The 25008-nt window shown below is 41.6% G+C and overlaps 1 protein-coding gene across 5 annotated transcripts in view; it reads right to left on the bottom strand.

Moving 5' to 3' along the window:
* Positions 1-24610, bottom strand: part of LOC112220706 (CRACD-like protein) — a 38017-nt gene extending 13407 nt beyond the window's left edge. For 2 of the 5 annotated variants that reach the window (XM_024382551.2, XM_024382555.2), the window contains exons 1-2: positions 15015-15077; positions 296-375 (exon numbers count right to left, since the gene is read on the bottom strand). In XM_024382551.2, the coding sequence (XP_024238319.1) occupies positions 296-375; positions 15015-15064 (130 nt within the window). In that variant the 5' untranslated portion in view covers positions 15065-15077. Of the gene's footprint in view, positions 1-295; positions 376-15014; positions 15078-19158; positions 19453-20942; positions 21109-24462 lie in introns of those variants that run through there. The other 3 variants (XM_024382554.2, XM_024382553.2, XM_024382552.2) reach the window with 3 other exon arrangements.
* Between the last annotated feature and the right edge of the window lie 398 nt (positions 24611-25008).

Below are 25008 nucleotides of genomic sequence, written 5' to 3'. Positions count from 1 at the left end.
AGAAGAAACACGAATACCTTTGCATGGATCATGTGGAGGGATTCTCACAATGATAATTGTATCACTTCAACTTACAATGAACCCCAAGGCTTCTCAGACATGGATCTATGCCTCTGAGGATATATGTAAACTGTGTGGACAATGAGTCATTTTGCCATTCCCTCCCTACAGACTAGATACTGTAAATCTGATCAGATAGGAAACTCTGTCTGTGTTAGTGCTATTTACCAATGACAAGATAATAGTGAAGATCCCCTTTAAAAAGGGCTATCAAAGCCAGTTAGTGTGGGTTTACCTGTGCACTCTGTGGGGTCTGCAGGATCCTGGTTGGTCATCACATCTGATGGTCCAGAGGCCATGATGCTGCAGTCACTGCTGTGAGGGAGAGACATGCATTTACTATGGAGACAGAGGGAAGCCTTCCAGGGATTTGGGATACTAATAAATAAGACCATTGTCTATATGGACTGACTACAATAACACAGATTCAAAATCAGGCACTGCATTTTATTCATCCCCATTTACTGTAACTCAGCTGTGTGAATCTCCTGTGATGGTAACAACCATTTTCATAACCCTGCGCTCTATTTGAGGAGAGATCAGGGAGGGGCTACCAGTCTCTCTCTACCACAACGCCCTACACGTCACCGCCCTGCCGTGGCACAGGAAGAGGCTGAGATAAGCAGCCTGTGCCTGGCTGGGGCAGATTACTGGAGGGGCCTGTCTGGAGGCTGGAGATCGCTCTGGTCTGGAGCACCCAGCAGGATAGCCTCAGACGCACCACAAGGAAGTCAAAGGGTCAGTGACAGCCAGTCCCAGCCCCTGGCCCCACAGAATGACTAAACAGGATGTTGAGGCAATTTGGAATTTGACCACACGTGCAAAACTAGTTACTCCATTAATAAAGATGATTCAAATGCAATTACCTCCTCAGCATGTATGATTTCCTGCCAATTTTATTAAGGGCATGATGAGGGGTTAGAGCTTATGAGAATGGCTATGCTTTGTGCAAGTCAATATTCCTGGTTCGGGGGCAGTCTTAATAAAGGTCTTAAAATGCAATTACTTAGGAGTAACTTGTTAATTTCCACATGAACTTAAGTCTGGATGCGATGATTATAAAAACAAGGAATATCAACAGAGTGAACGAAAGGGAGAGAAGTTACAATCCTAACACTTTCAATCACACTCAGCCGCATAGTACAAATACCCGAGGAGGTCTGAGAATAAATGGGTGGTTGACGTGCCACTGCTTTTTTTCACTTCAATGTGCCAAAAACATGAATAACTTACTTTAATTTGTGAAAACTCAATTTTATGGTGATGAAGACACTGCGTTGTTTGGATCATCTAGACTCATACCATTAATAACATTTTTACAATATTCTTTAACTAAATGTGACGCATTCTCTCCAATATGTGGCATGTTAACACAGATGTCTATTCGTGAGAATATTTCCCAAGTCCATCCATACTCAATTTTCTCTGAACAAATGTAGTTGATTATTAAAACCTTTATTTATGTCCACCGGTGTGGCGCAATATTGTGATATTAAAACAAGCTATTATCTGGAAGCCATTGAGGTTGAAGGATCCTTGCCCAAACAGGAAGTGCAGAAGACATGACTGGAGCACATGGCATGATCTGAGGGTGAGTTTTTGATTATGAATGTATCAATATATAGGACTTTTTTGATCCTCCCACATTAGTGTCCGTTTTATTTTCATTTGGTGCAACACCTTTTACATGAAAAAGCTTGAAATCATTCATCTGTATGACATAATATGAACATATTTTAGTGGGTACAGTAGTGGAATGCTAGCTAAACTCCAAGGCCCCAGATTGCCCAAACTGCATGAAACATCCTTTGGTGTGATGTTATGGCCGCTGGTGTGACACAAAAATGCACGGTCAAAAAATATGAACCCAGTATGGAACAATTTACTGAGTTACAGTTCATAAGGAAATCAGACAATTTAAATAAATTCATGAGGCCCTAATCTATGGATTTCACATGACTGGGAAAACAGATATGCATCCGTTGGTCACAGATACCTTAAAGAAAAGGTAGGGGAATGGATCAGAAAACCAGTCAGTATCTGGCATGACCACCATTTGCCTCACACAGTGCAAAAAACAACAAAAAAAACACACAACCTCCTAATAAATCATGTGGAAATTGAGATGACTAAACTGCTTGGAGTAACCCTAGACTGTAAACTGTCATGGTCAAAAACATGTTGATACACAGTATTATTATTTTTAAACATAATTAAAAAGGTTAACTAGTCAAGTCGGTTTAGAACAAATTCGTATTTACAATGATGGCCTACCCCGGCCAAACCCAGACAACACTGGGCCAATTGTGTGCCACCCAATCACGGCCAGATGTGATACAGCCTGGATTCAAACCAGGGACTGTAGTGACACCTCTTGCACTGAGATGCAGTGCCTTAGACCGCTGTGCCACTCGGGAGCCCAGTAGCTAAGATGGGGAGCAGTACGTCCATAATAAAGCACTACTTTGCCTTAACACCATCAACACCTTGACTGTCAAACCTTAACTACTGTTCAGTTGTGTGGTCAGGTGCCACAAAAAAAGGACTTAGGAAAATTGCAATTGGCTCAGAACAGGGCAGCACAGCCGGCCCTTTGATGTAAACAGAGAGCTAGTATTAATAATATGCATGTCAATCCATCCTGGCTCAAAGTGGAGGAGAGATGAACTTCATCACTACTTGTATTTATGAGAGGTATTGACATGAATGCACCAAGCTGTCTGTTTGAACTACTGGCACACAGATTGAACACCCATGCATACCCTACAAGACATGTCACAAGAGGTCTCTTCACAGTCAAAGTCCAGAACAGACTATGGGAGGCACACAGTACAACATAGAGCCATAACTACATGGAACTCGATTTCACATCAAGTAACTGATGCAAGCAGTAAACTTATATATATATATATATATATCTATATATATATTAAAAAAACAGTAGGGAATGTGAAACAACAAACATAGACACATGCACACACACAGATTTAGTACTGTAGATGTGTGGTAGTGGTGGAGTAGGGACCTAAAGGGCACACAGTGTGTTGTGACATCTGTGAATTCATTTGAAATGTAAAAAATAAAAAGTTGTATAAACTGCCTTAATTTTGCTGGACCCGAGGAAGAGTAATGGGGATCCATAATAAATACAATCTCCTTCGCATAGAGTTGAGCAGGCTGCTGATTGTGGCCTGTGGAATGTTGTCCCACTTCTCTTCAATGGCGGTGCGAAGTTGCTGGATATTGGCGGGAACTGGAACACGCTGCTGTACCCGTAGAGCCAGAGCATCCCAAACAGGCTCAATGGGTGACATGTCTGGTGAGTATGCAGCCCATGGAAGAACTGGGACATTTTCAGTTTCCAAGAATTGTGTACAGATCCTTGCGTGAATTATCATGCTGAAACGTGAGGATGGCGGGAGATGAAATGGCACAACAATGGGCCTCAGGATCGTCACAGTATCTCTGTGCATTCAAATTGCCATCGTTAGGTTCCCCAGTTTCTGTGTTATGTGTTTCAGGAAATGGCTTCCTGGATTCCAAAGCAGCTGATTGGTCAGCCCATCACTAATTGGAGCTCTGACCCCGCCCTCTTGTCAGGGGATACAGCTGTCCTCAATTACCAACTCCTTCTGCAGCTTGAAAAGCCAGTGTTTATTAGGGGCGCCAGGTGGTGCTAAGAAAAGTAACCAGTGGGTAAGCAGGTAAGGTAGGAGAGGGGGAACTTACTTTGCTTCTGTCCAGCTCCTTTTCCTTCACAAGGTGGAAGAATAAATTCCCTGTAAATGGTACATATTCTCTGCCTCGGTCATCCTTACCCGCACACCTTTTTTCACTCCACGGAGAGTTGTAGCAGGGCGTTGCGTTCCCTCCAAGAGGCGTACATCAATAAAATGCATGTGTTGTCCGTAGCCTATGCCTACCCATACCATAACCCTGCCACCATGGGGCACTTCGTTCACAACATTGACAAACTGCTTACCCACACGATGCCATACACGTGGTCTGTGGCTGTGAGGCCGGTGGGAGGTACTGCCAAATTCTCTAAAACTATGCTGAAGGTGACTTATGGAAGAGAAATTACCATTCCTTTCCCTGGCAACAGCTCTGGTGGACATTCCTGCAGTCAGCTTGCCAATTGCACACTCAACTTGAGACATCTGTGGCAAAAAAATAACATTTTAGGGTGGCCTTTGCCCACAGCACAAGGTGCACCTGTGTAATTACCATGCTATATTTAAATCAGCTTTTTAATATGCCACACCTGTCAGATGGGCAGATTATTTTGGCAAAGGAGAAAACGCTCACTAACGGGGATGCAAACAAATTTGTGCATAAAATTGGAGAGAAGCTTTGTACATATGGAAAGTTTCTGGGATCTTTCATTTCAGCTCATGCAACACGGGCCCAACATTTTACATGTTGCGTTAATATTTTTGTTCAGTACAAATCAAGATCCTGGGTACATTGTTAGATAACAGGCAAAAAGAAAACAAGTCTGTCTGCTTAAGACGAGATGTGGAGTGCAGACAAAACATGAAGATACAGGGAGAGAAATGCTGAGAAAAGAGGATGTCCAGAGACGCAGAAAGTAAACAGAAAATATTTTTATAAAGCTTGATATTAACATAGTCCTAATCAGCGGTGAAAGTAAGTCGGGAACGGTCCGGTAGGAACGCTATCATTCCCGCATGTCAGTCAGATGAAAAATGACCGAACAAACTCATGTGGTGTGGTTCAATGATAAAACAAATTGCCATTGCAGAGATGAGTGGCCGAGACCGAAACGCGCACGGACAGCAGTATATGCATCAATTCAGGTTACAAGACTTGGGTAGACCTAATGAATGATGACAAATCAACAAATGCCATTCAGAACACTTTTTGGTGTTTTGTAAGTAATGTCTTTTTGCATTTATCAAATGGCACTGTATGGATGCCGTAATCATTTTAGAATGGAGTAGCTTAATAGTTGGAATAGTAACCGAAGTCTGGACACTGAATGTAGGCCTTACATGTAGGCTATTATGCCATTAACCGCTGCAGAATTAAGTGTTCCTCACAGTACAATTATAGACCAAATGTTAGTCTCGTAAACAGGTGTGGAGAAATATTATTTCTTTCAGCATCTTGGGAGAATGCGAATGTGCGCATAAGGACCTTGTGTAGAATAAACATGTAATTTCATTCAGCGACATAAAAGCTGACTATTTAATTTAACCACCAAACCCCCCCCACACACACCAAAAATACAACTCAAAACTAGATGTTGAACGGACGTCTTTGCCCAGTGGGTAGTATCTCTAGACATCCGCGTTGCCAACCACACTTTTCAAATGTTGCCTAGGGGTCTGGTTTGAGACTACTCAAATACTGTAGATTCACATAACAGGTAGATGTTGATAGTTTTAACTATAAGATACAGTATGCGTGTGCACAAGCAGTAGTTTGTAAACAAATATACTTCATAAACATTGCTAAGTCAGCTTTGATTGAATCCTGAAAGCCCTCTAACAACCATTAATACTGTCCATCAAGATATCAAAATCATTTGATGGCCATTGTTATCTACATATTACTATTAATTTGACCGGGTAGGTCATTTACAAAAACGACCCAGTGAACGTTTGATAAAGCACATTTCTATAACTGCAAAGTGTTTAGAGCTTCACTATTCCATTGTCATCGCTCAAAGCCCCTCTCTGCCAGTGTGTAGGCCTATCCCTCCAATGAGATGAGGAATGATAAAGAGCAGGATGATGTTAATGTAGGTCATCCTGTAGCGAGGAGCCGCTAGGAGCAGGGATACTGGCTAATGACATTACGGCAGGATAGGAGGTGGTTATGATCAATACCAGCACTTCATCATCAGGCCTCTCTGCCTGCACACACACTGAAATACTATCAGAAACATGTTGGATCCATTTCCACAAAACCGGTCAAACTCATTTGGAAAGTTCCCTGGTCACCAAATGTCCTTGCTCTGTGAAAGAAGCAGAAATAAAGATAAAGAAATAAACTATCAATGTCCACTAGATTGTTGATGATGCATTGATCAATCTATCGATTTCTGACATTCTAGTGAGCAAGGCTTTATTTAGTATTCTAGACAAGCATCAAGTAATGACAGAAGAGAACATATAATTATAGCCAAGTTGATTAGCCTACTATATGTCAATAATGATCAGAAAAATATCTAGTGCATTCAGAAAGTAGTCAGACGCCTTCACTTTTTCCACATTGTTACAGCTATATTCTAAAATGGATTAAACTGTTTTTTCCCCCGTCAAAAATCTACACACAATACCCTATAACGACAATGGGCTAATTAGGGTTATCACATTTACATAAGTATTCAGATCCTTTACTCAGTACTTTGTTGAAGCGCCATTGGCAGAGACTACAGCCTCGAGTCTTCTTGGGTATTACACTACAAGCTTGGCACACCTGTATTTGGAGAGTTTCTCCCATTCTTCTCAGCAGATACTCTCAAACTGTCAGGTGGAATGGGGAGCATCGCTGCACAGCCATTTTCAGGTCTCTCCAGAGATATTCGATCAGGTTCAAGTCCAGGCTCTGGCTAGGCCACGCAAGAACATTCAGACTTGTTCCGAAGCCCCCCCTGCAATGTCTTGACTGTGTACGTAAGGTTATTGTCCTGTTGATAGGTGAACCTTCAACCCAGTCTGGGGTCCTAACCTGCTCCAGAAAGCTTTGCGTCAAGGATCTCCCTGTACTCTGCTCCATTCATCTCTCGATCCTGACTAGTCTCACAGTCCCTGCCGCTGAAAAACATTCCCACAGCATGATGCTACCCCCACCATAGGGATGGTATTGGCCAGGTGATGAGCGGTGCCCGGTTTCCTCCAGACGTGACGCTTGGCATTCAGGCCAAGGAGTTCAATCTTGGTTTCATCAGACCAGAGAATCTTGTTTCTGATGGTCTAAGAGTACTTTAGGTACCTTTTGGCAATCCACAATCCTGTCTGAGCTCTATGGACAATTCCTTCAACCTCATGACTTGGTTTTTGATCTGACATGCACTGTCAACTATGGGACCTTAGACCGGTGTGTGTGCACGCGCGCCTTTCCAAATCATGTCCAATCAATTGAATTTACCACAGGTTAACTCCAATGACATTGTAGAAACATCAAGGAAAATCAATGGAAACAGGATGCACTGGAGCGGAATTTCGTGGTCTCATAACTAAGCGTCTGAATACTTATTTACATAAAGGTTTGTTTTATATTTTTAAAACAAATCGAAACCAGTTTTCCCTTCGTTATGGGATAGTGTGTGTAGATTGAGGGATTTTTTAAATATTTTAGAATAAGGCTGTAATGTAATACTTTCGGAATGTACTGTAGATTGGGCTTAAAACCATTTTATTCCTGCAACAGGCGAGCTCTGCGCCATCCCTGAGTAAAGTGCACAGGTAGCCTACAGTACAGCCTTTTGAAGTAATCGTTTGGCAATCAGGTAACATGACTGGTTGTGTTAATGCAACTTTATGCCACTACATTTTAAAGGTTAAAGACAAATCTTACCATTAGGCCCATAGACAGCCTATTACATCATTAGGGACTATGTGTGTAATTCTATGATTATGCCCATAAAAATTAAAAAAAATTGTGCACACACACATAGGAGGTCTCCATAATGGGAAGAAATAAAATCTTTCACGCCTGATCCTAATGGAGTATTAGGCCTACTTTTGAGAATGTATTTTTTTTTCTTATAGATATCTAAAGCAGAAATCCAGGGGGGAAATTGAAAGATTTAGAATTAAGTCTTTGCGACCATCACAAAGAGAAAAGCTTTGGGAGAAATGGAGAAAGAGGTATAGAGAAAAAAGAAGTTTAGAACTATTTCACTCACTTCAGTAAAATGTTAAGATGAATAAATACAAGAAATAAATACAACAAATGTAGCTGGGGATTTTAACAAGGCTAATCTGAAAACAAGACTCCCTAAATTTTATCAGCATATCGATTGCGCAACCAGGGGTGGAAAGACCTTGGATCATTGTTACTAACTTCCTTGACGCATATAAGGCCCTGCCCCGCCCCCCTTTCGGAAAAGCTGACCACGACTCCATTTTGTTGATCCCTGCCTACAGACAGAAACTAAAACAAGAAGCTCCCACGCTGAGGTCTGTTCAACGCTGGTCTGACCAAGCTGACTCCACACTCCAAGACTGCTTCCATCACGTGGACTGGGAGATGTTTCGTATTGCGTCAGACAACAACATTGACGAATACGCTGATTCGGTGTGCGAGTTCATTAGAACGTGCGTTGAAGATGTCGTTCCCATAGCAACGATTAAAACATTCCCTAACCAGAAACCATGGATTGATGGCAGCATTCGTGTGAAACTGAAAGCGCGAACCACTGCTTTTAATCAGGGCAAGGTGTCTGGTGACATGACTGAATACAAACAGTGCAGCTATTCCTCCGCAAGGCTATTAAACAAGCTAAGCGTCAGTACAGAGACAAAGTAGAATCTCAATTCAACGGCTCAGACACAAGAGGCATGTGGCAGGGTCTACAGTCAATCACGGACTACAGGAAGAAATCCAGCCCAGTCACGGACCAGGATGTCTTGCTCCCAGGCAGACTAAATAACTTTTTTGCCCGCTTTGAGGACAATACAGTGCCACTGACACGGCCTGCAATGAAAACATGCGGTCTCTCCTTCACTGCAGCCGAGGTGAGTAAGACATTTAAACGTGTTAACCCTCGCAAGGCTGCAGGCCCAGACGGCATCCCCAGCCGCGCCCTCAGAGCATGCGCAGACCAGCTGGCCGGTGTGTTTACGGACATATTCAATCAATCCCTATACCAGTCTGCTGTTCCCACATGCTTCAAGAGGGCCACCATTGTTCCTGTTCCCAAGAAAGCTAAGGTAACTGAGCTAAACGACTACCGCCCCGTAGCACTCACATCAGTCATCATGAAGTGCTTTGAGAGACTAGTCAAGGACCATATCACCTCCACCCTACCTGACACCCTAGACCCACTCCAATTTGCTTACCGCCCAAATAGGTCCACAGACGATGCAATCTCAACCACACTGCCCTAACCCATCTGGACAAGAGGAATACCTATGTGAGAATGCTGTTCATCGACTACAGCTCGGCATTCAACACCATAGTACCCTCCAAGCTCATCATCAAGCTCGAGACCCTGGGTCTCGACCCCGCCCTGTGCAACTGGGTACTGGACTTCCTGACGGGCCGCCCCCAGGTGGTGAGGGTAGGCAACAACATCTCCTCCCCGCTGATCCTCAACACTGGGGCCCCACAAGGGTGCGTTCTGAGCCCTCTCCTGTACTCCCTGTTCACCCACGACTGCGTGGCCACGCACGCCTCCAACTCAATCATCAAGTTTGCGGACGACACAACAGTGGTAGGCTTGATTACCAACAACGACGAGACGGCCTACAGGGAGGAGGTGAGGGCCCTCGGAGTGTGGTGTCAGGAAAATAACCTCACACTCAACGTCAACAAAACTAAGGAGATGATTGTGGACTTCAGGAAACAGCAGAGGGAACAGTAGTGGAGAGGGTAGCAAGTTAAGTTCCTCGGCATACACATCACAGACAAACTGAATTGGTCCACTCACACAGACAGCATCGTGAAGAAGGCGCAGCAGCGCCTCTTCAACCTCAGGAGGCTGAAGAAATTCGGCTTGTCACCAAAAGCACTCACAAACTTCTACAGGTGCACAATCGAGAGCATCCTGGCGGGCTGTATCACCGCCTGGTACGGCAACTGCTCCGCCCTCAACCGTAAGGCTCTCCAGAGGGTAGTGAGGTCTGCACAACGCATCACCGGGGCAAACTACCTGCCCTCCAGGACACCTACACCACCCGATGTTACAGGAAGGCCATAAAGATCATCAAGGACATCAACCACCCGAGCCACTGCCTGTTCACCCCGCTATCATCCAGAAGGCGATGTCAGTACAGGTGCATCAAAGCTGGGACCGAGAGACTGAAAAACAGCTTCTATCTCAAGGCCATCAGACTGTTAAACAGCCACCACTAACATTGAGTGGCTACTGCCAACACACTGACACTGACTCAACTCCAGCCACTTTAATAATGGGAATTGATGGGAAATGTAAATATATCACTAGCCACTTTAAACAATGCTACCTTATATAATGTTTACATACCCTACATTATTCATCTCATATGCATACGTATATACTGTACACTATATCATCGACTGCATCCTTATGTAATACATGTATCACTAGCCACTTTAACTATGCCACTTGGTTTACATACATCTCATATGTATATACTGTACTCGATATCAGCTACTGTATCTTGCCTATGCTGCTCTGTACCATCACTCATTCATATATCCTTATGTACATGTTCTTTATCCCCTTACACTGTGTATAAGACAGTAGTTTTGGAATTGTTAGTTAGATTACTTGTTGGTTATTACTGCATTGTCGGAACTAGAAGCACAAGCATTTCGCTACACTCGCATTAACATCTGCTAACCATGTGTATGTGACAAATAACATTTGATTTGATTTGAATAAGAAAAGAAAGAGCATTAGCATGATTTACATGTTCACTTTAACATTGTTAACAGGTGATTGTTTGAACACCAGAAATGTCTTCACTTCATACCTATTTTTATTTAACTAGGCAAGTCAGTTAAGAACATTGTTATTTACCATACCAGCCTACCCCGGCTGACGCTGTGCGCCGCCCTATGGGGCTCTCAATCACGGCTGGATGTGATGAGGCATGGATTCGAACCAGGCACTGCAGTGACGCCTCTTAGCACAGTGCCTTAGACCGCTGGCCACTCGGGAGTGGCTTAATGTTTTTGTTTTTTGTGTGTGTTTCACAACAGTTTATATTTTGTGAAATACACTTTTTTTTTTACAAAATTCTGACTGATTCTTTTCTTTCATCCTGTGTTAAGACATGTCCTTTGGTGTGACATTAGAAATTGTATAATTATATATTTTCCCTGCATGGAAAAACATAAATCATAACGGAACATGTGGCAAGTGATCTCAGCAAATCTGCCCCATGAGCAGATTTGTAAAGTCTGTCCAAATTAAAATGTAAACCCCCCTAATTCTAAATTTGATACATTTTATGAGCACCACCAACACAGTGAATGGGAAATTGATTCAAAGGGAACTCCCTTTGCTGAATGTGTAATCCTAAAGTAAAGCTGCGTTTGGTTAATTACCCATGTCAAGTTCTATGTATGAAATGGGTCATATCATTAAGTACCAGAGGCCACTCTGGAAGTTAAGCAAATTCAAAAAAAGGTTAGTTGAAATATACTTTTAATAATGATTTCATAGAATCCCCATTAGCGACAGCTAGTCTTACTGGGGTTCGACACATAACGAAAGACCTTAGACAAAAGGCTTTACAATTTTAAACATGTAGCGTGCGTGTGCACTGTATGTAACTGATAGAGGCAGTGGGAAAGTACCTCGACCTTCACTTTTCCACACTCTTACGTTAGCCTTATTCTAAAATTGAGGAACATTTATCATTTTATACATTTTCCTCAATCTCTACACAATGCCCCATAAAGACAAAGCTTAAACAGATTTCCAAATTGCTTAAAAATAAAGATATACTTATGTAAGTAAGTTTCAGACTCTTTGCTACGTGACTCGAAATGGAGCTCGGGTGCATCTGGTTTCCATTGATCATCCTTAAGCTGTTTCTACAACTTGGTTGGAGTCCACCTGTGGCACATTCAAGTGATTGGACATGATTTGGAAAGGCAATGCATGTCAGAGCAAAAACCAAGCCATGAGGTTGAAGGAATTGTCCATAGACCTCCGAGACAGGATTGTGTCAAGGCACATATGAGGAAGGGTACCAAAACACTTCTGCAGCATTGAAGGTCTCCAAGAATAGTGGTCTCCATCATTCTTAAATGGAAGAAGTTTGGAACCACCAAGACTCTTCCTAGAGCTGGCCAAACTGAGCAAATCGGGGGAGAAGGTCAGGGAGGTGACCAAGAACCTGATGGTCACTCTGACAAAGCGCTAGAGTTTCTCTGTGAAGATGGGAGAGCCTTCCAGAAGGACATCCATCTCTGCAGCACTCCACCAATCAGGCCTTTGGAGGTAGAGCGGCCAGACGGAAGCCACTCCTCAGTAAGAAGGCACATGACAGCCCGCATGAGAAAGATTCTCTAGTCTGATGAAACCAAGATTGAACTGGCCTGAATGCAAAGCGTCACATCTGGAGGAAACCTGGCACAATTACTTCGGTGAAGCATGGTGGTGGCAGCATCATGCTGTGGGGATGTTTTTCAGTGGCAGGGAGACTAGTCAGGATCGAGGCAAAGATGAACGGAGCAAGGTACAAAGAGATCCTTGATGAAAACCTGCCCCAGAGCGCTCAGGACCTCAGACTAGGGCGAAGGTTCATTCTTCCAACAGGACAACAACCAAGCACAAAGCCAATACAACGCAGGAGTGGCTTCGGGACAAGTTTCCGAATGTCCTTGAGTGGCCCAGCCAGAATATCTCTGGAGAGACCTGAAAATAGCTGTGCAGCAACACTCCCCATCCAACCTGACAGAGCTTAAGGGGATCTGCAGAGAAGAATGGGAGAAACGCACCAAATACAGGTGTGCCAAGCTTGTAGTGTTATACCCAAGACTTGAGGCTGTAATCGCTGTCAAAGGTGCTTCAAACTACTGAGTAAAGGGTTTCAATACTTATGTAAATGTGATATTTTTAATAGTTGCAAAAATGTCAACCTGTTTTTGCTTCTTCATTATGGGGTATTGTGTACAGTAGATTGATGAGGGGAAAACAATTTAATCCATTTCAGAATAAGGCTGTAACATAACAAAAAAATGTGGAAAAAGTGGTCTGAATACATTCCAAATGCACTGTACATGTCAGTACATACACACAAAAGTAGGTCACATTGATGCGCTACATGAGATCGGAGTTCCAGTCAATCATGGCTCTGTATAATACTGTACGTTTCTTTGGATTCGTTCTGAACCCGGGACTGCGAAAAGACCCTTGGTGGCATGTCTGGTGTGTAAATTGACTACGCAAACAATTTGGAATTTCCAACACATTTCTTATAAATAAGTGATGCTAAGAGTTGTGGAACGACTGACATGCATATTATTGATATTAGCCCTCTGATTACAATAAAGACTAAAACATGCCACTCGGTTCTAGGCCAGCTGCAGCTTAACTAGGTTCATCTTTGCAGCACTTGACCATATGACTGGATAAAAATTCAGATAAAAACTAGAGCCTGCAGGACTTGCTTTGTAGAGTCAAAAAAGCATAACATCTCTTTATCACAGACAGACCTCACCCCATATTTACAACCATTGAATCAATACGTTTTGATCATGACAGTTTACAATCGAAGGTAAAGTTAAGTAATTTAGTCTCCTCAACGGTTACACCTTTTATTACCAGATTCAGCTGGGGTCTGGAACTTAGGGAATGATTTGTACCAAATACAATGCTCTTAGTTTTAGTGATGTTCAGGACCAGTTTATAACTGGCCACCCATTCTAAAACGGACTGCAACGTTTTGTTTAGGGTTGCAGTGAATTCACTAGCTGTGGTTGATGACTCGTATAGTGTTGCATAATCAGCTGTTAGAACCAGTAAAGGCCACTTTACCATTCTTGGGAAGTGGAAGGACTTTGGCTTCCCTCCAGGCCAGAGGACAAACACTATAGGAGTGGCTATAAATTCAGCTACCATCCTTTGTAGCTTTCCATCAAAGTTGTCAATGCCAGGAGGTTCCTCATTATTGATCGATAACAATAATTTGTCCACCTATCCCATACAAAATTCTACCTTTAAAATTGCATTTCTTTCATTATTTGTTTTATGCACAAATAAGTACTCCAAGGTTTCCCCATCATTCTTCCTGTCACTGATCTTGGCTTCATACAGTTTCTTCTTCTTTGTGGAGTTTACTCACAATTTCTCAATTTGACCAACAACTATTTTTAACAGTCAACAACAAAATCTTTTGTATGATCTCTTATACGCTATTTTAGGCCCAGCTTTTGGAAACCTGGCTTTCCTGGATAGTAATGTTGAATTTAAACAATTATCAGAATCTACACATACTGCATATTTGAGAAAACACTATAAGGAGTATATTGACACAAAGATGTCTATCATGTACGGCTCACAGATCATAGGGCCTTACGGGAGACATGTATAGGTCTAAAAAGGGCCTAAAATGACTTCATTCGTCATGATTGGTGATAGAAATGTAAAAAGCATGTCAAACATCCTTCCTCCCAATGAAGTTTATTGGTAAGAATTGTCTGAACAATCGGAGATACCAAAAATATTTTCCGCTCCCGCAGGTGTGGAATCGGCCGGTTGAAAAATTCCACAGCGTTCGTCAGGCGACAAAAGCAGCACAGTCGGTGACTTTAACACATGAGAGCAGAGAGAGGCAGAGAGAAATCTGATCTAATGAGCCCGACTTCTGGACAACAGCCATCTTTACCATTACCCTCCCATCTGATACTGCCTATTCATTTCCTCTGTCATACTCTGAGGAAATGTTCCAATCGCTGCTTCACAGATGAATAAAGCTACAAAAGATAGAGGCATTATTACCTAGGTGGACAATATGACTGACAAAAACCACCAACACAAAGAGACGTACATTTACAACACAAACACCACCCACAGTTAATTTAGACTACATGATACATCAGATTGGTCTAGTCTATACAGGTCCACACAGTCCAAAGGGAATCATAATAGTTGTACTTATGACCAACTGCATTCTGGGCAGAATATGCCACCTGGGGTTGTCACAGTTAGCCTATGGACCATAACCTCCCAGGGTTTGACCACGTGACCAACCCGTCACAAACTACTCAATGGGGCAGCATGGTTCTGGGGCAGCAGATTTCAACTGGGCTAACGGACTGACCTTGGACTGCCTCCAATACTGGCCAGCAGCGATGACGTCCGCCGTTTCATGTTTTAACTTTTCAGGGGGAGTTGAAAGGGAGGAGAAAGAGAGAGAGTTGGTGGAAAGGAGCAGCATTAAATGATAGAAACAAGACTGTTAGATGAACAAGCCATTACTTAGAAGATGAAAAAGCATTTGAACACAGGCAGTTATGGGGAATTTAAACAGAGGAGTCTGCCAATTCCATATAGGGACACAGCCAGGTTTGAGTATTGTTTTTGTACTGGAGCTTGCCTATTTCAAAGTCAGATGTGAAGAGTCACCTATGTTACGCAATCAAGGATTAGAGGATAGCAACAAGCAAGGTTTATGAGACAGACAACACATCGATTACAACTTTCACACACACTCTTCAGCAGTCAGTAGAGAGCCATCTGGTTTTCGCATCCAGACTCTAAATCCACATTTGCTGTGCTGAACATATTGTGCGATTGAAGCCTTATAGTGTCCTTTGAAACTGTTTTCTAGTCAACATCCAGGATACTTCTAATATTTGTGGAATAGGAAGTAAAGTCCAATGCAGCAGTTCTCAATATCAAATAATTCCTGGGTAACAATTAAGTATCTTACTGTGATTGTTTTCAATAAATAAAAACAAAACAAAAAAAGGTAAAAGATCTTAGCAAAGAGCAATTTCTCAAGCAAGAGTTTTGCTACGACTGTCTGGGAGTGGTCTGAGTGGAGAAGGCAAAACTGAAAATGAGCTATTATTGGTTTAGGACTTATTGGTCTATTAACTCATTTACCGGCGATGTCGCCAGGCTGGCCAAAACAGGCAGACATTTCAGGCAGTCTATTCAAACAGAAACACACATTAGGAGGGGCTTTCCCACTGTGCACACACTGGTTGAATGAACATTGTTTCCACGTAATTTTAATGAAATTATGCCGAGCCAAAGCGGAATAGACATTGTGCACAGGGTTATCATAATTTCACAGTACTTCTCAAAACCTCAGTGTGGAAATATTTTATATATATATATATATATAAAAAACACAGGAAATTCATGTTTGACTACACTGGAACTGCAACAAACCTAACGCAATGGCAAATCGTAGTGCACCGCAACAAAAAGAAAATACTAGGCTCCCGTAAATTGTATTGCATTTGTCACTCTCTCAATAAGCAAGATATAGCCTAGGCCTACCGTTGACGTGGTGTTACATGACTGAATCATTTGAATATGTTAGGCGGAGCGGTCTTTGGTAACCGGACAAGAGAAGGTCTTTGGAAATGGGGTTGGATACAAGATGAATGGAGTACTCACTGCAGGTAGGCCTTTTGTAAATAATGCAAAAGCATGACGGCAAAACCTCACGAGTAGACCTTTTATAGATTACTTTTCCGTCACTGTGGAATTGCTCCGGCGTCTCAGATTTTTCACTTAAAATGTATGTACACTGAATATTTGACAAAAAAAAAAAACACATTTACTGGAAGAACTGTGCCGATGTAAAGTTTGGTGACAGAATTTCGGTAAAATCTCACTCAGTTTATATGCTCCAAATTAAGATTCAAAGATGTCAGCTTTGACATGCCACAGTGAGTTTGAAAAAATCTATTTTGGTTATTGAACTACAGGAAGTGGATTTACACATGTTAACATTATACAAATGTATAATTATGGATATGAATGTCATTCTCTTCATGGTGATGCATCCCAAAATGAGGTACACTAAGGTAGAAATATGCAATATTCTTTGCATATTCAGGTATTATTCCACAAATTGGCTATTATTTTAATGCACGCCTTCAAACTTGGATGGTCTAGACCAAATCTACACAATGATTGTTCCTATTTGTCAAAACTTGAACAGATTTTTTGCAAAAATCCTGGTGATTTTAGTCTTTGACCAAAAACATGTCCCATTTTCATTATGCAAAACACTTTGGGTGGGGCAAAACAATCACTCAGGGCTAGTTTGGACCTGTAATATAGAGTTATCCGTCTGTGGAACCAGTGCCAACCATCAACTGGGTTAAATAATTGATTACATTATCTTAATTAGGGATGGGCTACAACACATTTCCACAGTTATGTTGAACACAAGAATCCCCTGAAACTGCAAGGCCTTCATGCCTATTTTTTTTTTTTAAAGGTAACAATAAAATACTCCATGTGAAGATAAATACTGAACGGTAGTGCCAAGCAATGACACTGGGCGTTTTGTTTGGTAGTTTATACTTTACTTTCAACTGGTGAGAAAGTTCTTTGGCAGTCTAAATTATACACAGCCAGTGGAGTACTGAGGACAGATATAGATTGTGTGCAAGTAAAGTTAGTGGTGTGTGTACTAGGCCAGTAGCTCAACATAAAATGTTCATACTGAATGCAATGCGGGCAAACGGATCCCAATCATTTTCCTAGCGTCCATTTTCAGCCCTGGGCAGGAAACCATCTATTCCACAGAACTGAACTGTGTTTGTATCATGTCAAGAGGGCCACAACAACCAAACAGGATATCCAATAAAACATAGTAAGAGAAGTACAGTAACCAGGACATTCCAAACAAGGCTACTGCAGGGCAAAGCTGCCTGGAAGGAAGAACTACTATAGTATTTCCAATGGGTGGAATTTTAGGATATCATGAAAGGAAGTGTTGTCTATTTTATTGAGGTTGAACCCAACTTTATTTGCTATGTTGAGTGAACAGTTTTCAGAAATGGGTGGAGCCCCCATACGAGGCTGTATTTCTAAAGTGGTGGATCAGCTCGTCACAGCACAGTTCTTCTTTACCAAAGTCATTTCAGCTGTTGAGTAAAACCTCACACCTTAATGTTTGTCTAGAACCAGAGGCACAAAACCATGGAATTCGCTTTACTTCCAGTGCTAAACTAAAAAGGAGTGACCCATTTCGTAGTCAGACTTGGTATCATGAATTTACAAGTTGCATCAAGGGTGCATTCACACAATTAGACACCTGCTAACAAAAGGGTTAGCCTACACATCTGCCCCAAATTACAAGGCGTACGGCAAGAAAGACATTGTGTGTGCACAAGCAGTAATCTAGTTTGTTAATCCAACAGGGAGAAAATAACAACAACATTAGGTGATAGCACAGTTCAAAACAGCCCTTCTTACAGACTTGGGAGTATTAGCATTAAACCAGATCAATCTGGAAATGGTAAGAAGGCTCAACTGTCCAGAGAAGACTGCGTAAAAGAGCACCATGTGAAAGAGTGCAGGTGTCCCACACATCTTAGCCGAGTTGTTTACTTTAGGATGGTATGTTGTGTACTCTACTGTGCTTGGTATCCATACTGTATATGGTCTCCATTTCTAAGTCAGTTTGTGTACAAGGTGTCACCTGAAAGCCAGTACTTAGCCAGACTGCTGCTAAGGGGAACTTAGTTGGGACAGCTGACACCATGAAATGGGTGTTTGGGATGTGGGGTTGGAAGGATGTGAATAAACCGCAGCAGTCAGTTACTCACTCTGGGGGAGAATAACTGATCCCTTTCAGGCGGAGTTACTGTTAAGTGAGTCAGTTCACAAGGTTAACAAAAGGGCTGCCTGGCTCTCACATTTTTTTTCAATGAACTAAGCAAGTGGTCAATAAAGCTTTTATTGTCTTAAATGTCATGAGACCGAAGGATAAAGGGTTTCCACTAGATTCTACAGCCACAAAGTCAAAACTGGCTATATCATGAAAACAAAAATTAGCTTTTTGGTCTGAATTTAAGGTTAGGCATACGGTTAGCAGTGTGGTTAAGTTTAGGGTTAAAAATACAATTTTAAGAAGACACATTTTACAAATAGGCAGGGTTTAAGACTGTGGATGTAGAAGCAAGTGACGACTAGGATAAAGGGAGAGATCGTTCTCTGACACTGCAAACAAACAGCCCATATACAGATTATTCACAATCCAGTCCACGCTACAGTTTCAAATTAACCATTTATTCATATGCTAGGACTTGCAAAACCAATGCAGGCCTACTGTGTCCTAATATTAGGATTAGTAAAATAATTATAGCCCTTATCTAAGACACACATGTACAACCAATGATTATGTTCCATTCAGACAAATGCTCTGGCGATCGATATGTTTGATATCCTGCCAGGGTCTGATATATCTAACCAGAAAAGCAGAGCACACTTACTTCTTCCCCCGCAAACAGCCGTAAAATCCAGCCATGGTTTCTAGATGGGAATGCTCAAGCAAAATAAATGGCAGCAGATTCGCTCTTTAGTACATCCTTTACCAGCTTGTCTGAGTGCTGGCACGTGGAAGTCCCTGTGCATGCTCCAACTGCAATGTTGAAGGCCACCAGTCCACTACACAAACACCCACCTTCTTAATGCACATGAATTAAGACAGAACAGCAGAAAGGGCAGCTGGTGGCAAGACAAAGATAAAGACACAGTGCTATCTTTGAGTGGAGGCTGCCTGCCCTCCCAGTGACTAGCCTACAGTGGGAGGACACAAGTGTGAACTAACAGCCCGCCCCACGCTGCTCTTCCCACCCCCATCCACCTCCCACTCCCTCCCTGTTACATAGCTTAATCCCGAGCAGCAGCCTGCAGCTATTGTCTCAATCAGGCAGCTTACTTCCAGCCGATCTGACCCGTGTCTCTGATAATTAGCTAGGGGCGTCGTGGGGATTGTCCTGGCTGGGAACTCACTCATCCCCCATCAGAAAAACAAAAATACCCCACCAAACAGTGCCACCTTGCCATTGAGCCGGAGTCAACAGGTGTCTAAATCTCAACCTCTAGGTTCAACCTTTGTCAGTCATGTTGGGATGTCAAGTCATATGACTAAGGATGACTAAGTAGAAAATCAATATGGGCTATTAATGAACAGGTTTGATAATAGGCCTAGTTCTCAGATAAGTATGTTATTACAGAATGCCAACATGCAAAACGATACAAATGTGAATTGAACAACTACACAAAGTCAGAGGAGCCTGAAAGTTAACTAAATAAACATCCCTATGTGAGATCCGGGAAAGGATTTGGTAAAGCTCGATCAGCATTCAACCATACAAAATGGCCAGATCTGCTCGGAACAAACCAAGTGGCCCATTTTCCTGCGAATAAAGAATGTGTTCATGTAAACAATCAACTCAAACTCTTAATTAACTCCAGACCTTGGAGGCTCCTTTTCAAAATGAAACATTTCCCTCGACCTAAAAGTGTAAACACATTAGAAGACTGTGTACACAGACAGTGATCACAGCACTTCTACCCAAATAACTTTTTTGGGGGATGATTATCAGTCTGTTAAAGACACTTTCCGGAGATTTGAAAACTACCTAATTTTTTCTACCTAATTTTTTAAACCGCCCGTTTTGGACTCGACGTGTGAATCAAATCAAAAGCTCATACATGCATAAACGATCTACAGTCCTCTCCCAGTGGACAAATGCACCGAATCCTTACATTCTATCCTGCCATCATTTAGTGTATGAGACCTACACGCTCGTTCTTGACGTGTTATGAATTATGAACACGCTTCTCTGAAGCAAGTGGGATGAGTGGCTGCATGCGCTTACCATTACAAGAGCAAAAAATACATTGAATTCGTCGATCAAATCCATGCAGATGTTACAAAACATCTGAAATGAGAAGTTCGATATTAAAACCTCGGTAGTAGCTGCATTTCTCTTTCAATGCATTTCTCTACAAACTAGAAAACGTTGTACATCATAGCCACACAAATACAATAGAAGATACATGTCTGATCATAAACACTGTGCCGACAACCCTTAGCTCCTAAATGGTGCCGCTGGTGAATGTTTGAATATACAGTACTTCACAATAGGCTAAGTTTTTTTTTTTTTTACCAGGCGTGGGTCCATCTATTTATCCCGATCGCCATTCACAACAACACACATTAAAGCAAACTTTTACCCACTTTTTAGACAAGAACATATTGGCCTACCTTTCTGTTGTGTCAACCATCCAGCCATCCAAATAAAATAATTTAACGTGTCCACCTTTTGTACTTATACACGTTCACGCAGATATTCCATGATGTGGGGTAATAATCAAACACTGCAGTTGATTGTCTGCGATCATCATTCATCACGTAAGGAAATGCTATATATAACCAATGAATGACTTTCAAGGAGTAGGACATTTGACGCTAATATATATAGGTAACTGCCAAAATAAAGGAAACACTTGTGTAAAAGAGAGCAGGTACTTCCACGCGGGTGTTGTTCCTGAGTTAATTAAGCAATTAACATCCCATCGTGCTTAGGGTCATGTATAAAATGACCAGTTTCCCATAATGTTGGCTACCATGGCTAGAAGAAGAGACAGCTGTCATTTTGAAAGAGGGGTCTGAAAGGAGCTGGCGTGTTTTTTCCTTGTGAGGATCGGAACATTTGACCAACTGTGGCAATTTTTAGTCCCCACAATGTCAAACGCTATTTGTAGGTGGTTTGAAACTGTTCTGGAGGCCCAACAGCCTATTATGACGCTTTATGTTGGTGTTTCCTTTATTTTGGCAGTTACCTGTAAGTAGGCCTATAACTTTTCCATTGTATAAAGTTACATTATCACAATCGCTTGCTTGCCGAACTAGCCACAACCGAACATTAGGAAAATGTTGATTGTCAAGTGGAATGATGTACAATGAGGTTGCAAAGTTAAAGTGGGAGGCGGGATCAGATCGTCACAGCATTGTCAAATGGGGTTGCGGGGTGAGCAAAGAGACAGTGTGCTGCAGGGGGCTCGAGAGCAGTTTCGCCACGACGTTGTATACAATTTATAGGGTCTCTTTTTGTTTCTTGGGCGCTACTTTCGGGAGTACTGGCTAAAAAGTATACAAAACTTCCAGAAAACCTCTAAAAAAAAAAAAAGGGTCCATTGATCTCTATCAAACTATTTCTGGTTAACAATTAAGTACATTACTGTGAATGTTTTAAATGAAAATGGTCAAAAATAAAACAAAAACAGCTTCTTAGCAAACAGAGAATTTTGCTAGGACTGTCAGGGAGTGGTCTGAAGAATCATGTTTTTGAGTGCACTGGGCCTTTTAAGATGTCTACTGTACACTAATTGCAATCACAAGCAGCTTTCATCTTAGTATTCAAACATCCAGACAGACTACATCAGAGTAGAATCTCACGCATGAGAAATCTACATTCATACAAACTATGTGGACTCATTTGAAAAACACATCTATCATGTATCCCTCTGGTTTTTAAAGATAGGAGGAATGTCGGTCAGTTTTCCTCCTTGAATTTTTTGGGGGTATTTCCTGAAACATTTTTTTTTTCACTGGCCCTACAGAATCTCTTGCTTGCTTGGCTCATAACGGAGAAAGTATAGAAACCCCTGATAAGGAGAGTATGTACATTGGAGTTAATTTATGAGAACTTGCAAAACAAATGTAAGGAGTGCTCAGTGCTTGAAAACACACCGATTGTCATGAACTTTGTGGTTCACCAAAATACTGTAGGGTAAAAGAACATGCTGTTTAACTCTAGATAGTTACTTATATAGACCTGAATTCTGACGAGTTATGTGCCCATGATTGAGCAAGAGGCCCCTTTTCCCCTGTTCTCTCGAATCCCTCAACAGTTTGCTCTGACTCAAGTTTCTTTAGTCAACTCCTGCAAGAGCTCTGTTTCTTTTCTTTACAAAGCACTTGGAATTCCTGCTCACATCTGGAACACATCTTCTGCGAGCAGTGAGCTCTCTGGCCCAAACTCTAATTAAGGCCATGTATGCAGAACTGTAAATAACCCAAAAATTATACCCCAGAGCTGAGCTAGGGAGCACCCCTAGCTGGGTGCGAGGGTGAGGCTGAATGTGTCACAGATAGACAGGGATGTGTATACAGCAAAAACAACACAGTCGTCCTCTCTGCCTGCCTTTGGTTATCTTCTCATGGTGCTGGAAACCTTTCAGGGCTGACCCTTGAAATGACCCACTCTGTTCTCACACTCTCCACATGAAAAGGGATCCTGCTGGGTTTTACTGCTTGATAAAACTGCTAAAGGGCCCTCTAGTCTGCCATTTACCTACAGTTGGGACCATTTTCATAAGGCATTTCTTACACTACAAATCATTTGCTGCAGAGTATGTGTGGGCGGTGAGGGCATGCGAGAATAAATTTATCTGAAGGATTTAATTGCATGGTGATAATCAAATAATTGTGACTTAAATTTTTTTAAAGTGTTTTGCTCTTCGCCGTATCCTCATTTCTCAGTTGGCCCATTTAAAACATGTAATTAGTGCTATGACTCAATCTGGTTCATCCTACTGGTCAGCTGTGTGTGGTTTACAAGGCTAAGGACAACTGTGACCACTATACTAACCACTGTTAGACTTTGTGACATTATGCTTGGATATAATGCTATGCATTATTGTAAAAAACAACAACACTAATGGTCAAGAACAATTCAGATAAAATTTGTTGCATTCAATTTGTACAATAACCTGCTATAATAATCCAAAGGGCACTGGGAGACTAAATTTGAGCACGTTTATCCTTTGATGTCACTATATAATTCCATCATTATAAAGAGATATACAATGGTATATTTCTTCAAGATTTGCAGATATTTGTAATAACAAAACTGGACTGGACACACCATGCATCATCAGATTACTTTTTAAAAGCGCTAGGATGAAATATCAATGTATTTGCCATAAGAGTGAGCACACCCAGTTCTGCTGACATGCGTATAGGTACAGTATTTAGGTATTCTATAGGTATAGATATTTTCTTTATAAAGAAAAACTCCAGGTTGGAGCTCGTGCATTTGGTGCCTGGAACATCTGCAGACAGATTTGACTATTTCCTTTGTTTTTACTCCACACATTGGCTCAAGTCAACCGCTTTCTACGCTGCACCAAACCAGGGATATAAAGTATATTGATTTATGTGCATCAAATAAGGAATTATGTAAAGTTATTGATGCACATAGCATACCAGATAGCTGCTGGGAATAAGCAACTGATGTGGACAAAATATTGTCTATCTTAACCACAGCCTATTGAAAAAGTGTAAAAACAATCACCATTATCCTTATGTGTTGTCATAGAGGATAAGACAATTATAGCCTGCAGGCCTTTGAAAATCGGACTAAATGTTTAAGAAAGCAATAGCTAATTGTCTTTAAACACTAAATATAAGTAAAATATATTTGTAACCAAAATCAATTCAAGAAGAGGATGAGTCACATTATGCTAAAAATAACACATCGGATTATGTGGGAGTTCCTTCAAGTGAGAGGTATAATTCAACAACATCGTATCCGTAATAAAAAGAGGAGCAGTTTAAGGTAACTTCTTCCAAGAAAAGTTGGAGGCCACCACCATCTGAATTCAACATTTTTTTTGCTAACCCTAAAAGCAACATAGAAAAAGCTACTGGTGCGAACCATTTGGAATCTTATCAAACAATATGTCTATGTAAGTTCGTCATGAAAGAAAGTGATACTTACAAACTGAGTTAGGCGCTATATTTTAAAGTATGCAGACATCCATCAATGAAGTCAAAAATACGTCGGTGATTAGATCTCGCCCATTGAAGTTTCGTGTCTTTCTTCAACTAGCCTTCAGAAGCACTAGAGTACCGCGCATGCTTTCTCTGCGAGGAAGTAACACAATTGTGTTCACCAGTTGACTCACTGAGACGTTGCTGTCAAAGATCTATAGATAAAGATCAACTTTAAATCCAAGCTAACATTGATGGTGTATTTTTAACAACTCCATTTAGGTATGCTTTGCTTTATATGCTCAGTGTATGGTGTAGGATACTTTGATCCCTCTGAAAAATGAACCACCTGATTGGATACAATATTGCTGTCCTTGACCAAAACCCTTAAAATAATGAAACCAATTGTACAACTACAGTAGTCGGATCAATGATACACCATTGGCTTTGTGTTATAGCTCAATTCCATTGTAATTTCTGTAACAACATGTATCTTTCAAAATTTGAGAATTGAGGGGGAAATCTGTGGGCAGCAATGCTCTCTAGTGGTAGC

The sequence above is a fragment of the Oncorhynchus tshawytscha genome, linkage group LG21, assembly GCF_018296145.1.
Source record: "Oncorhynchus tshawytscha isolate Ot180627B linkage group LG21, Otsh_v2.0, whole genome shotgun sequence".
Taxonomy (NCBI): Eukaryota; Metazoa; Chordata; class Actinopteri; order Salmoniformes; family Salmonidae; genus Oncorhynchus; species Oncorhynchus tshawytscha.
The sequence above is the reverse complement of the archived record's forward strand: the minus strand, read 5'-3'. Positions and strand labels throughout refer to the sequence as shown.